This window comes from Chenopodium album, chromosome 14, assembly GCF_948465745.1.
Source record: "Chenopodium album chromosome 14, dcCheAlbu1.1, whole genome shotgun sequence".
In the NCBI taxonomy this organism is placed as follows: domain Eukaryota; kingdom Viridiplantae; phylum Streptophyta; class Magnoliopsida; order Caryophyllales; family Amaranthaceae; genus Chenopodium; species Chenopodium album.
In genome coordinates, this window is record NC_137847.1 from 49,427,809 (window position 1) to 49,446,239 (window position 18,431).

Below are 18,431 nucleotides of genomic sequence, written 5' to 3' on the forward strand. Positions count from 1 at the left end.
AAAAAAAAAAAACCTATAATATATATATATATATATATATATATATATATATATATATATATATATATATATATATATATATATATATATATATATATATCCGTGCATTACAAGCATTAATTTTAGTGGGTTTCTTTTTTAATGTATAGAGAATCAAAAAAACAATGGATTAATTATTTTTATTTTTTTTTTGTCCCGGATTTTAGCTAGCTAGGTATTATCGCCCACAACTACACCAACAAAATTAGCTAATTAGCATCGACATCAACTTTAAATTTATCAACCTAAGAACAAATCTTGCACCCCTTCTAATATCTAACTTCCAATAATTTAGATTAATTTGATTACTAGGGAATATAGTACAAATCGGGAAACCTCAAGTGCAACATGTTGGACCATAGCTTACTTAATCAAGGGGAATCAAATATTTAATCTCTTTCAATCCTGTTTCCAGATCCCATTTCCATTTTAAGGAAAGTGTACAAAATGCCTTTTCAGATTTGATGTCATTAAGACTTACATTTAGTGTGTAGATTTTGACATAAGCTAATGAAAACAACGTGATTCTAATAATTCTATGGTTCTCATTTCTTAGTGGGCGACGTGTTTCTACTTTGCCTATCGTTGCTCGCCACGTATATAATCTTGATTAAGTTAATTTTGTGTATCTTGGAGATGGAGATGATGTTAATTAAATCACTTCTAAATCATACTTTCATCAATTGTTGTTAGTGTGGCTTGCCCCTCTCTTCCCACACCCAAAAAAAAAAAAAAAAAAAAAAAAAACAATTGTTGTAACTTGTTAGTCATGTTTGTGATTACTATTATAAATAAATTTGATGTTAGATGTTAATAATGAACTAATGAGTAGTTTGAATGGAATAAATACCTGGTATACTATTACATATTCGCTCTTTACTCCATATACTACGTAATACTTGTATTTATTTTTAACAACGTGTAATATTTTTAGAAATCCAGTAACTAAATTTAATTTGACGAATGACGACTTTAATATTTAACTTAAAAAATAATACTTCATATATAATCACACTAACTTGACAATGAAAATATATAAGTTTAATTTTTCCAATCAATTAATTGTGTAGATTGTTTTCTAGATATTTCATTAAGTTTCCCAACCAGGTGTAATTAAATTGTTTCTCTGCCCTATGGTCAAGCAAAAATTCAATAATAAAAAAAAAAAAAAAACTTAAGCATCATATGTCCATATAGTCATATACAATACAAGTATAATTGGTGGAGTACTAGAGTAGCTTAATCTACTTGATGTTAGCTGGTTTTTGGGTCAAATCATTTCAAAATAATTGACACAGTAAAATCATAAGATAATACTATAACAACAAGATAATATCTGAGGTTTTTTTTTTTTTTTTTTTTTTTTTTTTTTTTTTTTTTTTTTTAATACTATGTATACATTTTAAGCTAAAATGAAAGACCCTACTGAACCAACACATCCCACAGGTTAAACCAGCTAAGCTCCGTGGGTTAACCTTTAAGAGTAGAGGGGTTGGGGATAAGGGAACTCCACTATGGCACTACCTTTAAGGAAAGGTAGTTGGCGGAACTCGAACTTGTGACTTTGGCACTTATGGTGTGCGGCATGATGAGCAGCTGCCCAAAAAAATGAGGGCCCATTTTTACCTTCCTTCCCATCTTTGATCAAGCGCTTATACGAGATACCTAAGTACCAGTCAATTATCCTCTCATTAATTGTGGAAAAAAATTTCCATTAATCCTTCCGAAAATCTTTCTCCTTCCCGAAAATCTCTCTTGCTCTACATTAATTTGTTCCAAATTTCCATGGATAAATGTTCTATAAATCATAAGTATAGATTTTTTCTGTTTGACTCTTCATATCACCCTATTAAAATTTCAAAACTCCTTCCTAAATCCAAACAGTCAAAGATTGATTATCCTAAAAAAGGTAATCAATTTCAAACTCTCTATATAATTTCGTCCAATTTTGAGATCAATTTTAATTTCTATGAATTAATCTACAGTTTCGGGGAATTTTTTTTCTAATTGTCTCAATTTTCATTAGTCATTAACAAGAACAAAAATTGGTTGATTTTTGCAATTGCCGAACAATCGAACACTTGATTGTCTCAAATTAAAGGTATAAGTCTAATTTATATGCTATTTAAGTAATTGTAATTGTTTATAATTTGTTTGAAAATTAGTTAATTAATATTGTTGTTTTCCATGTTCGGCAGGTATAAGATCGTGTTAAGATTGCAAGGAGTTGTTGGAATATTGCAATTGGCAGGAGTTTTTGAGATGAATTTGGTATCGCCGTATAGGTTGACAGGTTGTTTGTCTCCAAACTCCATCCTTGTTTTTATTTTTATTATTTCATTTTTTTAGCCTAATTTTATGTCAGTAGTTTAGATAATATTGTTCTTGTTATTGCTTTCTGTTTTAGTTAGTGATTTGATTGATTTGTGTCGCAATTGTTGATTATGAAGATTGATAGCAATCGAGAATGATCTCTTGGAGAATGTTGATTATGAAGATTTAATCGAAGATTTTGCTTCCAAGAATGCAAGGAGAAAGGTTCTTTTCACATGAAAGATTGATAGATTGATTTTAGTTGAATGTTCAATTAATATGTAATGAATAATTAGTAGTTTTAAGAACTTTGACATGTTTTGTTTTGTAATAACTATTTCTTTATATATCATCAGTTTATTTTAGAACTTTAAAGATGAGTTTTTTTTTTTTTTTTTAATTAATTTAAGGACCTCTTTTTTAAATTTTACATAAGGCCTCCAATTTTGTTGGGACGGCCTTGTGAGTTCCCCATCTACTTTAGTACTTGTACTATACCGTGTACTAGTAGAAAAGTTTACTAGATACTACTATACTAGGCCCATATATGGGCTTCTTGTGCTGGTGAAGCCTTCTGCATTTTGAATTTTTGATGCCACTAGTTTTTATAATTATATATGGCTAGACTGTAGTCTAGGCATCTTAGCCTACACCCCTCCCTAAACTCATCGTTTAACATCCCTTCCCCAAATACTCACTTTTACAGTAACTACATAGTAATATCCGTACTATTTCCCCCACCCCATATTTACAGATTATAAAATACCATTATCATTTCACTTTCTCTCTCCTCACCCATTTTCTACATCTTCTCTCTCTACATCTTTTTTTTGCATTTTCAAATCTGAAAATTTCCATGAATTTATGACAAATTATCAAAAACAATTGTCCAGTTACTACATAATTCAACTAATCAAGGTCGAAATTCAAATGAGTAAGTGATTTTGTTCATATTTAGTTCGAAAAAGAGTATAAACCCTAGTTTTAGTAATTTTTTGTTGCAATTGTGTTACAGGATCATCATCGAAGTATAAAACATAGAAAAAGAGTATGAACTATTGCATTTTAGTAATTTTTACTAATTTTCATTTAAAAACTAGTAATCTGAACAAGTAGCTTTTGATTTTTGGGTATGAACTATGAAGTATTCCTTTTTTTTTGAGCAGTTGAAGGAAATAATTTCAGAGAAGAACATCAAAGATTCTTGAGAAAAGAAAGCATTAATTGAATTAGTTCGTAGTGTTTCTTTTTTACTAAATGTTCATTTCTGTTTTCAATAAATGTTCATATATATATTAGTATACAATCATTCACATGTTAATAGATGATTAATATAAATATATCACTACATTTATATATTACAACATAGTCATTGTATTAATGTTCATTCTTTTTCAGAGTTTGGAGTGGAAAATTATTACTACATAGTCATTGTATATATAAATATTCGTTCTTTTTCATAGTTTGGAGTGGAAATTTATTTTAGATGAATATTCTTTATATTTTGGTAGATTTCAATCGCATAAAAGTATATGGTTTTCACATATTAATATACAATTACTAGAATTTTGATAAATATTTATATTTTGGTCATCTTCTTCAAATATTTCATGCTCGGTTAAATTTTGAGTTTCAATATATGTCTTTTTTCTAGATGGATGTATTATAAATCACATATTGATAGCTTCAAGTGTTATTTACGTATATAATTCATGTTCATTGAATGATATCTTTCATAGGCATTTTTAAACTAATGCATGTTCATTTATATATTAATAGATGTACATTTTCATATTCAATTATGTAAATATGTTCATTATTGTATTAATAGTTGTTCATTCCATATTAATAGATGATCATTTCTACAAATATACATGTTCATTTATATATTAATATATGTTCATTTCCATATCAATCATTTCAATTGTTATATTTTCATATTCATATGAAAATTAGTTCATTTCAACACTTATTCTTGCTCAAATCTAACTAAACAATCTTGTTTTTGTCTATTAGTTAAACAAAGAATCGTGGATATTTAGCAAGGAAAAAAAAGGAAGATCAGACGACAAAAATAAGAAAATCAAGAATGCATGGATTCGCGCAACATCAGTATGTGTAGAATTGAGTTGTATATTTAATATTCAATAGTTTAATTTTTGGTGATATACAATTTCTATTTGATTTTAATAAAGGATATAAACTTTTTTGTTTCCCAAAGTATTATTACAAGTCACATTGTTCAAAAGCAAATATTTAAATAGTATATATATAATACTAATATTTTTTTGACGACTTTGAACCATCATTCACTAACTATATTAGAATATGTTCATAAACACACCTTAACGATCGATAGGAAACTGTACAAAAGGTAAACATTCAGTTATTGTATCAAGTCACTCATAGGATCTAATATTTCTACACTTATTATATTTATAACCCTTTATTAGAACAAATAAATCATTTCATAAAAGCATACTCATTATGCATTTCATAAGCATCATCTTCCGAAGGAAATTGTTTCCCCAAAAAATCAATGTGACTTGCTTCTTCAAAAATAACAGCATCCTCTATTCCCACTGCAATAATTAAACATGTAATAAATGAACAAATACAATAGCAATAATGGTCAATTACAATAATGCATTTGATCAATTACAGTAAAATTACCATATGTAAAAATATAAATGATCATCTATAGTTACATAACTGAACATTATTAATACAAAACAGTGATAATCATTAAAAGTTACATGTACAACTTATAATTCCATAAACACAAGTGTATATATAAATAAACATTTATAATTGCATAATTGAACATTATTACAACAAAACAGAATAACAAATGTTAAACTATTTTTTTTGAGGGAATAAATATTAAAATATGTTCACTAGTTAAAATTTACATGAGCGTCTTTAAAAGAATGAAAATCATTCAAATTCACATGTACAACATATATTTTCGTATACGACTACAATAAACCTATAGTTTACTACGAAAACATACTTTAAACATAAATGAACATTTACTATTACACAAGTGATCATTTTTTTTTACTAAGATTAATTTTAAATGACACACCAATGTGATAAATATAATCGATTTGGCAAAATTATAACAACTATAGATATTCATATAAGACGCACAAAACTGGAAAGGTAACAATCAAAATTAAAAAATAAAAACAATTACACAAATAAGAATCAAATTAGAAGAATAATACAACCAAAACTTTGAATCAACTACTAATAACAAAAACCAATACCAAAACCAGAGCATTATAATCAAAATTAAAATCAGTAGAACAAAAACTATGAAACCAAAACATTATAATCGCACAATTACAATCGAAAAACATAGCATTATCAAAATCAATTGATTGATTATCATTTAAAATACGAATTACTTACATTGATGTTTAAACGAAACAAGTAATCTAACTCCAATAGGGAAAATTGACTCATAATCATGCTCAAATGCAACTGAGTTTGAGATCTACATGGAAGAAGAGAGAGAAAATTAAAAACAATGTAGAAAAAAGAGGAGAGAGAAAATAAAATCAGTGAAAAATAGGAGAGAGAAAATTAAAAATTAGATCTATAAAATATATATTTGGTTTTCTTGAATGGAAAGTTAAAAAAAATAAAAAAAAAAAACCACAAAAGATGGCATTTAGACGTAGTTAGTGGGGAGGGGGTGTAGGGGAAGCTGCCTACCCTAGAGTGTAGTGAAAAATTTGTACTAGTTTTTATCATAAGGGCCAAGTTCGTTTAGGCCGAATCATAATTTATGGGCTTCTTGGCTGGTGAAGCCTTCTGCAATTTGAAGAGGTCTTGTGCTGCGACTGCGCAGTCAAATGGTAATTGACTACTTCTTCGGTTTTAGACCCTCTCCAATGGTGAAACTCAAGTGAGTATTTTTAGGAGAGAGAGAGAGTATTATTTGCAATGTATACCAATAATCTGGTATCTAAATTTAGCAACTCTAAAAGAAAGTTGCTAAGTTTAGATACTCAACTTTGAGTCTCATTTGACAAAAAGTATGGGCCCCTTGTCAATATTCTAATATATTTTGTAATTTATTTAAGTTTTACCTTTTTTATTTTTTATTTTTTAATCTTACATTATTTGATGGGCCATAAATTGAAAATGACATTTGTATATTTTAGAAAGTCTCACCATTGAAAAATTAAATTTCATATGAGTTGTTAAATTGAGAAGTAGGTATGGTATCACCATTGAAGGTAAAAAAAACAACTCATTTTGTATTTTAATACTCAAACTTGAATCTCACCGTTAGAGATGGTGTTATAAAAATTGTATGAAGTAACGTTTTGATAAAAAAAAAATAAAAATTTGGTACTTAAATCTGAAAAGATCGTTATAGGGCCTGTAAAATACTCTAATATATTTATGAAATAACCTCAGACGAAAAGTGAAAAGAGTTCTATGGAACGGACGGAGAACAAAACATGACTAGACTTATAATATCATTGTTCTAATATTCGAATGTATCTTCTATTACGCTTGATTAGAACTTATGTAAACTTAGTACTAACTCATAAACTTTCCTTAGTTCTTAACCATGGAAAGAGTAGGACCATTAGATATATATATATGAATGAGAATAGTATAGAATGAAGAAATCAAAGCCACTAGATTCATACCTTAAAATCTTAAATAAAATGAAATATGTATAACATGAAAAAAGCAGGGGCCATTCTTTTAATAAATATAATTTCAATATAGTAAAAATAATTCTAGTTCAGCAAAGTAAGATTGAAAAAATACTCCCTTCGTTTTTAAATTCTTGCTCCATTTCTCTACATACGAAGCTTTAGGAGAAATTGAAGAAATAATAAAAAATGAAGGTAGTGGCCGCGGTTGGTGGAAGAATAAAAAATTATAAAAAATAAAAGTAGTTGAGAAAATTGGAGGACAAAGATTATAAAATTTATAAAATATGATTAATGTTGGATCCACTAGTTGAGTGAAATGAATTAAATATTGTAAAAGATTTCCAAATAAGAAAATGGAGCAAGTATTTAAAAATGATCGGAAAAAAAAGTAAAACAAATATTTAAAAACGGAGGGAGTATACCTCAATTAAATAAACACAAAGTAAAATTACAAGTACGTGCAAAAGATGTGACACATGAGGTGATGAAGATGTTGGTCGTCACTACTTGCTAGAGCCGAAGTCAAGTATAGTGTCTAAGGGTGAGTTTATTATCCCCATACTCGAACCCAGACTTCAGATTCTGCCACATCAGCTTTTCACTAACTTTAAAATACTTTTTTTATTATTCAGATTCACACAAGACTTTCTCCAAATTTACACATTATCTCAAGACTCAGCTCACTTCAGACTCACTTAATCCTCTTCAAAATTTATTTATTTCTTTCTAAAATATCTTTTTTTTTTTAAATAAATTATTGTAAACTTTTGGTTGGTGAGGTGGCCAATTTTCATTGCCTTGCAAAGTCTTGACATGGGTTTGGTTTTTCCAAACTCCGTGTAAGACTCACATGAGTCTTAAATGAGTTCATTGCAAGAATCTTAAGCAAGACTCATGTTGAGACTTTGCTCAAGACTTGCAATGTGAGTAATGTCTGTACACTGTACTCATATCCTCTACATATCTAAAATTTTGTGGGCATTATGACACAATTATAAATTTAAACAACTCTTAATCGAATACTACATCACTAATATTCTGCTCCATCAATTATATAATAGAGCAAAATGAACTAATTTAGTTAGTAAAAGTTTTGATAGTTTTCCTCAAATAAATAAATAAATAAAAAGTAATATATATATATATATATATATATATATATATATAATCAAATTTATAAAGCTACATGAACTAAATTAAAACTAATTTGGGGAGATATTAGGGGTATATTTGGTGTAGAAAAAAAAATGTTGAAAGGGATTCTTATTTTAAAGTGGTCCATCATTTTATTTCTTTCCCTCTTACCTTGACTGAGTTAGCAACATACACTTCATTGGTGTGTACAAGAGAACTAAATGTATCCCTACCCTTTTCCACTAATTTGTTTAGTTAATGTTTAGGGAGGATTCCTTCAAAATAAAATGTTTTGGGAGGTGAATATGTGAAAAATTTCCGCCATCACAACCATCAATATATATAAATCCTCTTTAACCGTTTTCAAAATTCCAAAAAACAAAAAAACAAAAAAATGGTTTTTCACCATATACCCCTGAGTTTTTTGTTTATTCACCATATACCCATGAAAATTTTCAAATTCACCATTTACCCCTGAGTTGTTATAAAAATTCACCATATATCCCTAATGACAAAAAGATGAGTGGGATTTGATTGATTATGCTTCAAAACCGCCTTAGATATCTCCCTCTATCCCCAAAACCACTCATCTCCTTTGTCCAATCCCTGAAACCACTTCAAATCTCCATAATCATATTCATATGATCGATTTTGAGGATGAGAAAAAGAAATTGGGGTGGTTTTGGGGGTGGGAAAAATAAATGTAAGTGATTTCGGAGATAAAGGAATATATTTAGGGTGGTTTCGAGTCATACTAATGATTGTCAAAGTTAACAATCATTAGTCATCAAGGGTATATGGGTTATTTTTGTGAAAACTCGAGGGTATATGATGAATATGGTGAATAAACAAAAAACTCAATGGTATATGGTGAAAAACCCGAAAAAAAAAATAAAAAATAAAGGAGAGGATCTAGAAAGTAATAGTTTTCCTTTATGTTTGTCTTAATTAGGGAAATAATTACAACAACAAAATTAAAAATATGATTAGATTATAAGTTAATGACGGAGTATAAAACATATTTCTAGGTTTCAACCATCTGCTTAAGATTTAGTTGAGTGGATATGTTAATTAACATGATATCGGAGCCTGTTTGACACAAAGGTTACGGGTTCAAATCTTATCAACTCTCCATTTTCAAGTGTAATCTTTCGCACTGAATATGAGTAGGGCTCATATCGCATCTATACTTCAAACCCAACAAACTCTCATGTGAGAAGGCGTAATAGAGTATAAAACATAATATTATGCTGCCCATGGATGATATATGTCAAACTACTAGTGGCTTATTTCAATAATGTTGCATCTCGTCATGTGTATTGAGATGTCAATAATCACTACTAGAAATAGGCCTATTTGCGACGGATTGGTTCTGACGGACACCTAATTTTGTCGGAAACATAGGAAATTCCGACGGATTTTTATTCCGTCGGACATTTACGACGGATTTTAAAGGTCCGTCGGAAATTTCCGATGGAATATAAATCCGTCTGAATATATGGGCTTTCCGACGGAATTTTCCGTCGAAAATGTAATTTTCCGACGGAATTAAAATCCGTCGGAAATTTCCGATGGAATATTCCGTCGGAATATATTTTTTTTAAAAAAAATAAAAATTCAAACCCTAATATTCAGCCCCCCTTTTATTTCACCCTCAGCCGTTTTTTTTCACTTCCCCCTTTTCATTCTCTCTCCTTTCTTCTGATGTTTCTTTCTCTTCTTTCCTCTCCTTCTCCCTCCTCTTTCTCTTTCCTTCTCCCTCCTCTTTCTCTTCTTTCTCCATCATCTCACCCACGACCGCCGTCGTCTCACGCCGCTGCCACCCCTATAAACTCCCTTGCCGCGCCAATTGTCTTACGTTTTTTATTTTATATGGTTTTTAAGGTTAAATTCGACAGTCAAAACTCTAGATCTAGAGTTTTTATTGTCGAATTAAGCCTTATTAACCTAAATTTGGTGAAATTCGAAACTAATTTCATAATTAAAGGTATGTTTTGATGTTTTTAATGTTCTTTCTTTTGTTTTAAAGTTTTTTTTTTTTTTAAATTTGGGTTTTGGTGGCTCGTTGGTGGTTTTAGGGTCAGTTTAAGGGTGGGTCGAGGGAGGTGGTGGTGGGTGCCGCCAGGGCCAAGGGTTAGGTTAGGGTGGGGTGGGTTAGGGGTGGTGAGAGAAGGTTGGTTTGGTTAGGGTTCGGTCGGGTCTGGGTAGGGGTTTGGGTGTTTTAGGTCGGGTCTGGGTTAGGGATTTGCGTCTGGGTTAGGTCGGGTCTGGGTTAGGGGTTTGGGTGTTTTAGGTCGGGTCTGGGTTAGGGTTTGGGTCTGGGTTAGGTTTGGTTTTGTAGGGTGGGTTAATTTAGTGGGTGGCGGTTTGGGTTGAATGGGTTAAGGTGTTGGTAGATCTGGGTTATTGGGTTAGGGTCGTGGTGGGTCTGGTTGGTGGGTTCGTTCGGGTTAGGTGGGTTAGGGTTGAATGGGTTAAGGTGGTGGTGGCGGCTTAGTGTCTGGTTGGTTTAGATGGTGCGGTGCGTGGTGGCGGCTTGTGGGGTGGTAGTGGGGGTTGGACGTGGTGGTGGGTGGTGGTGTGGGGTGGGGTGGGTTTATTTTATTTTATTTTTTTTGGTATAATTTTCCGACGGAAATTCCGTCGTAATTTTCCGACGGATTTGTTTTCCGTCGAAAATTACGACGAACTTTCCCGGGCCGGAATATGTCTTCCGATGCATGATTTCTGTCGGAAAAGGCCCTTTTCCCACAAAGGGTTTTTCGACGACAGTTTCCAACAGAATTCCGTCGGAAACCCTATTTCCGACGGAAAACAGGAAGTTTCCGAGGGATTTTTTTCGTCGAAAATCGGCACTTTTCTAGTAGTGTAATATAACAGATTATATTGTAGTTATCGATTGTCTTGGATAAGATGCAGCCCCGTTCTTGGGAATCTATGGGCCCTAGGTATAATGTAAGAAGAGGGCCCCCTACATAAACAAAAATTTTTGAATTTAGTACCTTGAAAATGGGGGGTGTTGAATTTTAGTACCCGTTTAAAACTTTTTTTTATTTTGGTACCCATGAAAGTGTAAAATTATAGATTTTGGTACCTCTGTTCATGTTCCGTTAAGTTTTCCGTTAGTAGGGCTTTGCCACCCTTAGCCCCTCTCTCCCCCTCCTTTTGCGGCTGCCGGCAACCACCACAACAGCCTGCCGTCGTGGCCAGGCCAAAACCCAGCCACAGCAGCCTGCCGCCGCGGCTAGGAACGAAGCCCAGCCACAGCATCCTAACGCCGCGGCCAGGAACGAAGCCCAGACCCAGCAGATGCCGCCGCCGCGGCCAGGAGCGAAGCCTAGCCATAACAGCTGCCGCCGCGGCCAGGAACGAAACCCAGCCACAACAGCTACTGTCGCGGTCAGGAATGAAGCCCAGCCACAGCAGCTGCCGCCGTAGCCAGGAACGAAGCCCAGCCACAGCAGCTGCCGCCGCGGCCAGCCACGATGCCCAGCTACGATTCGGGGTTCATGGGATGGAGGGAAGGCGGTGGTTTATGTAATACCCCGTATTTTTATATGTATTTTCCTAATTAGTTAATTAATTATTATTTTCTAAAAAGGGTATTTTAGTAATTTAACTTACTATTTAAATCTTGGAGCCAAAACGATATTTGAATTTTGGCACCAAAAGTATTTTAAAAAGAAATTATTATTTTGGATAAGATTTATTATCCATTATCCATTTTTAAAAACCGGATTATTTATATATTTTGGATATTTTAATTAAGGCAAAAGCTATATTTTATTATTATTTCAATAAGTCCGAAAATCCCATTTATTTGGCTAATAAATTTCGGATTTTCCTATGTGAAAATCTGATTTTTATTTGTTAAATTATTTGGTGAATATTTGATATTTTATTATTTAATTATTTATTACAATAAATATTATTTACACAATTATTTTAATTTCTTAAAACTAGCAAAATAATTTCCTAAAGTACTAAATAGGAGGGCCGAAAATATGAGCTTAGGAAAGCTCAAAAATTTCGGCCATCCCACGTAGATTTTGGGAAAAATATTTTGGTAATTTGTATTTTTAATTATCCCCTTAAAATCTCCTATTTTCCTTAATTCTAATTCTCCATCTTTTTAATATCCAATCATCATATTTTCTTGCCATCCATTCTTCTTAATTATTCCCCAAGTAATTCCAATTTCCTTAATATTTTTCATGACAAACATACCTTCCATATTCAATTACACACAATCTCTTCAATATCAAAACTTTCCTTAAATCTTTACTCACTTCTCCAAGTAATCCCTTAAACCCTACTTGCCATAATTTTTCCTACATTCTCTTGTTATAATTCTTGCATGAGCTAGCCTATAAATACCCCTCCATACCTCTCACATTCTTCACACTAATTCTCTTCTTTTCTTCTCCTCTTTTTACACAAAATCATCCCGTTTATCTTTGAAGCCAATTTTCGGGCACTTCTGGTCAGTTTTTGGGGTATTGCTGTTTCATAGAATATTGTTTCTCTCGAAAAATCCTTGAGGTTAGGCTCAAGAATCACCCAATTCGGAGTTATATCGAAGGAGTTATAGCCTCTGCAAGTTCTGCCTATTCTTTCCAACGAAAATCCAATTCTTCTCTTTTCCTTGGTTTCTTATCTTTTCTTCTTTTCTTCTCTTATTCAATTATTATTATTATTATTATTATTATTATTATTATTATTATTATTATTATTATTATTATTATTATTATTATTATTATTATTATTATTATTATTATTATTATTATTATTATGGGGGATTTATAAAAATTATTATGAGTAGTTTAAATTATATAAAATTAGATTTTTAATGATGTTTATGAAAATTAATTTAAAAGGTTCATGTACATATAGTTGGGGGGTTTTTAATTTCATTATTTGTGATTATTTGTTAATCTTATATTGATTAAGGTTATATTTATTTGTAGGGTGTGTTCGATCAAGAATCTTGAGGTTCCTTTTGTGTGTTTTTGCTAAGCGAGGATCAAGGTACGTTAGGTGGTTAGATACCTTAAAAAAAAGATTGATTTGAATGAGCATGTTTGAATGATTTTATGGTGATTGAATTAAATTGACTTGAATTATGGTTTATGAAATAAAAGTATGTTTAAAAGATTGGTTTTAATAATTAAATTGGAGTATTGATTTTTATAACATGTTTTGATTAATTAATTTATTATTCATGTTTTAAAAAGGATTGGTTTTGAAAGCATGTTGGATTTCTAAAAAAAAAGGGAGTTTGAATTATTATTATTAAAAGTTGAAATTATTGGATTTAAAGAGGATTTATTTAATCATTGAATTATATTTATTATTTATGCTTTATAAGCATGTTAGTAATCCCACTATGCGGATTTGGTATTTTGATAAGGCCTTGAACTTTGTATGACCGGGTCTTTCTTCAAGAATAGCCTTGTAACATAAGGAGACTAGCTTGGGGGGTGTGCACACTTGGGAGAGGAATTAGTTAAATTGGTTTTAAAATAATTGAAATTGGTTTTATTAATTATTGGGATTTGAATATTAAGAATTGGTTTTGAATCATGACTTTGGAATTATTGGATTAATTATTGGAATTGATTTCAAAAGCATGTTTGCAAATAAATTGAATTTAATTATCTTGCACTTACCGTACTTAGCATATTTGCTAACCCGTACTTCTTATTTGTTTTGGTTTGCCCTATTTACCGTAATGGTAAGCAATGTTTTTTCAGGAGGAGTGAATAAATTGATGCATTGGAGTCCCGGGATTTGGTTTCACTAAGTTAGGAATCGTGGTCTTTGTATCTATTTTTGAGTACTCATAACATTGGTTTCTATTCATAGTTATTATTAATAAAGGAGAGTTTTGAAGTTTCTGCTGCAAAGTATTGTTTTGTTAGTAAGTTGAGTAGCCTTGCGTAATCACGCGGCGGTAATACGCCTAAGTCTTTCTCTACGGTATAATTATACGTATTATATTAGTATTTCCGTAGAGGGACATTTGGGGGTGTTATAGTTTATGTGGTTGCGCTAGGGTTTCGATGAAGGGGGAAAATAGGGGTTATGGGCCCTTATAGCTAAGATCGGAGGAGGGAAAGGGAGGGCGTGGGATGGCCGGCGCTGGCGCCGGCTCCCGGGGAATTCGGCCACCAACAGCCGGAAGCCGGCACAGGGGAAGGGTGGTAGTACTGGCAGTGGGTGGTGGTTTTTTTTTTATTTCTTTTTTAAAAGTTTTTCTTTTTTTTTTAATAAATTTAATTATTAAATAATTAGATAATGGGCCCTACTAACGGAAAACTTAACGGAACATCAACGGAGGTACCAAAACCTATAATTTTACACTTTAATGGGTACCAAAATAAAAAAAAGTTTTAAACGGGTACTAAAATTCAACACCCCCCATTTTCAAGGTACCAAATTCCAAAATTTCCTAAATTTAAATAAAAACACAATGAAAATAACTTATATTATTAAAATAGTAAGTCTCGATACACAATAATGACTTTGCATAATTTTAAAATTAAATTTCTCCCTCCTAAAAAATCATAAAAACCGATTTCTTCTAGCATTTTTTGATGCAAAATCATTTAAAATTACATCAACATCGATGTTTTCTAACATATCCGCCTCAATTGACAATGTTGCCAAACCATTCAACCTTTCTTGTGACATTGATGACCTCAAGTAAGTTTTGATCAACTTCAATTTTGAAAAACTTCTTTCTGCACTTGCCACGGTCATAGGCATCGTTAATAGAACTCGATATGCAATGGACACGTTCGGATAACAATCTGCAAGTTTAACAAATTTAAGAATATCAATGGCAGACATGAATTCGTTTGGCAAAGTAAATTGTAACACCTTTAATTCAGAGAACAAATCATCTACATCAACATCTGATAAATTGCCATGAGAAAAGGTAGTGTGAAATCTGACACAACATTCTTTTAACTCATCATCAACATATGAATTTAACTTTCTTGAATCATATAAGAAAAACCAAAAATCCTTTCAAATGTCTTCAATTCCTCAAATCTGTTTTTCAAAGATGTAATTGCCATATCAACAACAACAAGAAAATAATGTACTCTAAATGATTCTTCGGGTGACATTTTTTCATCTTGATCCTCATTGTTCTCTCCAAAATGTTTTTTTTTTCATAATACATTTTGTTGGAAAGATGGGTTCAACATCCATTTCAAGTGCAATACTTTTTGCAAGAATCATACTTTTTGTAAAACCTTCTTCTCGATATTTTTCAAAATAAGAAAAAACATCTTCTATATGTTTTATTGTATCATCAATGCACATATTATTATATTGCAATTTTTTGCTAATCATATTTATAGCAAACAAAATATCATACCAAGCAAAAACTCAAAACTTCCAATTGCATTAAATAAACTCTCTGCCTCACTTTTTTGTCTTTGCATCATTATCACAAGAATCATATAATTCCGACAATGCCAATCTTATTTGAGGACATTGAAATCTAATAGCTTTAACACTCTTAATTCGACTTTCCCAACAAGTATTAGACAAATATTTCATTGTTAAACCGGGAACATTATCAAGTAAAATTTTCCATCTTTTTGTAGATTCCGAAAAGAGTGAATATAAGCATTGTATAACACCAAAAAAGGAAATAGCCTTAACACAAGAATGAGCCATATCACCAAGAGTTAAATTAAGACTATGACAAAGCACATGGCATGCATAATGCTCTAGGATAAAATTTCAAAAATTCTCTTTTGAACACCTTGATGCTTTCCTTTCATATTGGAACCATTATCATATCCTTGTCCCCTAACATTATCAACATTAAGATCAAGGGCAGATAACACATCTAGTAGCTCATTAAATAGTCCTAACCCTGATGTATCATCAACTTTTAAAAATTCCAAAAAAAACTCTTCAATTTTAATTTTATTATTTGACATATTTACACATCGAATTATAAGAGTCATTTGTTCTTGATGGCTCACATCAGGGGTGTGATCAAGAATTACAGAAAAATATTTTGCATCTTTGATGATATTAATAATAGACTTTTTAACACTTTGGGACAAAAGAGAAATAAAATCATTTTGAATTTTATGTCCAAGATAATGATAATGAATTTCCCGATCTTGAATGCGTCTCACATGATCTTGCATTATTAAATCAAATTCTGCAATCATTTCAATCAATCCAAGGAAATTGCCATTGCTATTTTGATATAATTTTTCATTTGTTCCTCTAAAGGCAAGATTATTCTTAGCAAGACATTTCACAATCGAAAATATCCTACGTAGAACTTGTCTCCAACGCTCCTTTTCTTTTATAGTTTCTTCTTGCAAGTGCTTATCAATTGTTTCATTTTTATCCAATCTCATTCTCAATTTATTCCAAGTATTCATATTAGTCATATGCTCAATACTATTTTCATGTTGTTTGAGTCTTTGATTAGGGCCGGCCTTGAGGGTAGGCCTCGAGTGCGGCCGCCTAGGGCCCACACCAAAAGGGGGCCCACAAATAAAAAAAAATCAGCTTCAATACTTATAGAAAGCCGCTCCGTACTTTGTAAGCTGTCTTTTTTTTTTTTTTATTTTTTTTATTTTGTATTTTTATAACAAGTAAAAGTACGGAGCAGCTTTCTATAAGTATTGAAGCTGATTTTTTTTTATTTGTGGGCCTCCTTTTGGTGTGGGCCCTAAGCGGCCGCACTCGGGGCCTACTCTCAGGGCCGGCCCTGATAAAGATGGTTTAAAGGAAAGAATTTTCCACAAAAAATGTGATTTCACTTCTCCTTATTCTATTGGTCTTGAATTGGGGGGAAAATGTCTTCCAAATCTTTTCATCACAACCCTTAATTAATGCAAGGTTGATCCTCTACATGTTCCGTTATTCTTATTGTAGGATATTTGACGTTTGAATATTTGTACAATTGAAACTGCGATTAACTTATCAACCACGGCATTTGTTTGAAATTTAAGGTACATGGGCCCTTTTTTAGTACTTCGAATTAATAATTTTGTGCAGCATTAATGTATTATTGATCAGCCTCCACAACAAATAGACTCCTTAACAAATAGATCGACTTCTATGTTGGCTTTGGTTAGTTTTTACAAGTACGTTTCAAACGTGTATGTTTTTAATACTAACCTCATTACAATAGCCTCCATAACAAAGGATGATTGGACATTACAACAATTAATATAATTTTCAAAGGCCTCTAAAACAAGCTATGTAGTAAGCAACTAAGCATATCATCGTTCCATAAAATTACAAATTTGTCCATGTGGATATATATCAAGTAAAACTAACTAATATAGCTACAACAAGTGCCTATATTAATTCAAAATAAGAATATTAGGTGTTTAGAGCGTGAAATTATGGTAGATATGTGTTTATATGAAATAGGTATAAATGTTGTAATATTTGTAGAACTTTCTAATTAAAGAGATAAATCTAGCAATGTATGTTAAATAAATGTAGGAAGAGTATAAAAATTAATATTTAACCACATTTAATTAACCTAATATTTGGACTAACTAAGGGTCTATTTGTTTCATTTTACAAAAACTTATCACATTTCAAAAATACATAATAAGTTCATTCAAAATAATTACTTATCTTATTTTAGAAATAACTAGTTCAAAAAAAAAAAAAATCATCAATATAAATAAATTCATATAAGTTCAAACAAAAATAAATGTAGTTAACATAAAATATAAATAGGTTTAAATAAAACAATTCTTTCCCAAAATCAGATGAAAAGCTAGAATTGCAAATTTGTTTCAGTTGCTTATTAGCCCAAAACAAATGGTGTGTGTGTATATACAATTATGCTGCTCTATTTACCGGAGTACTCGTATATGTTTATTTTGTACTTTAAGGTTATTTTTAATACTACCTCTAATTTTTTTAGTTGCAACTTTGGAATATTTTATATCTCTCAAATAATACCCCAAACTTGCAACTAAAAAAAATTGGAGGTAGTATATGAATAGAGTTGGACTGGACAACTGGACGCTACTTTGAATTGGACAGGTCGTATCTGACTAGAATAAAATAAATGGAGTTGAACTAAATTCTTGAAAATAAATCTAAGAGAACAAGGTGTGTGTGGTTTAAGTATATCAGTTTTTTTTTTTCTTTATTTAATACATAATTTATAAATGGTAATATTAATACTCCGTAGTAAAAAAAATATGAATTGATTAAACAGTAGTAAGAGCATAAAAAAGAAACAAATAT

At 31.1% G+C, this 18,431-nt stretch overlaps 1 protein-coding gene and 1 long non-coding RNA gene across 2 annotated transcripts; one reads left to right on the forward strand and one right to left on the reverse strand.

Moving 5' to 3' along the window:
• The first annotated feature begins 1,274 nt into the window (after window positions 1-1,274).
• Window positions 1,275-2,720, forward strand: LOC145579443 (uncharacterized). Its single transcript, XR_014099144.1, has 3 exons — window positions 1,275-1,948; window positions 2,066-2,140; window positions 2,238-2,720. It is a non-coding gene; the product is annotated as an uncharacterized LOC145579443 (long non-coding RNA).
• A 2,095-nt stretch (window positions 2,721-4,815) lies between these two features.
• LOC145578236 (uncharacterized) lies at window positions 4,816-16,591 on the reverse strand. The gene is made up of 5 exons (XM_081635593.1): window positions 16,141-16,591; window positions 15,952-16,065; window positions 14,790-15,088; window positions 5,770-5,854; window positions 4,816-4,934 (listed from the first exon to the last, which is right to left on the reverse strand). Exons 1-5 carry the CDS (start codon window positions 16,589-16,591, stop codon window positions 4,816-4,818), a joined length of 1,068 nt encoding a protein of 355 aa, XP_081491719.1.
• Between the last annotated feature and the right edge of the window lie 1,840 nt (window positions 16,592-18,431).

What these genes read in the sequence shown, in the direction of transcription:
- LOC145578236 (XM_081635593.1), bottom strand. Translation starts at nt 16,591, where the DNA reads ATGAATACTTGGAATAAATTGAGAATGAGATTGGATAAAAATGAAACA. An exon ending in AATGACTCTTATAATTCGAT is followed by an intron (nt 16,066 to 16,140) that starts GTGTAAATATGT and finishes ATGATACATCAG; the next exon opens with GGTTAGGACTATTTAATGAG. An exon ending in TATGAAAGGAAAGCATCAAG is followed by an intron (nt 15,089 to 15,951) that starts GTGTTCAAAAGA and finishes GCAATTTATCAG; the next exon opens with ATGTTGATGTAGATGATTTG.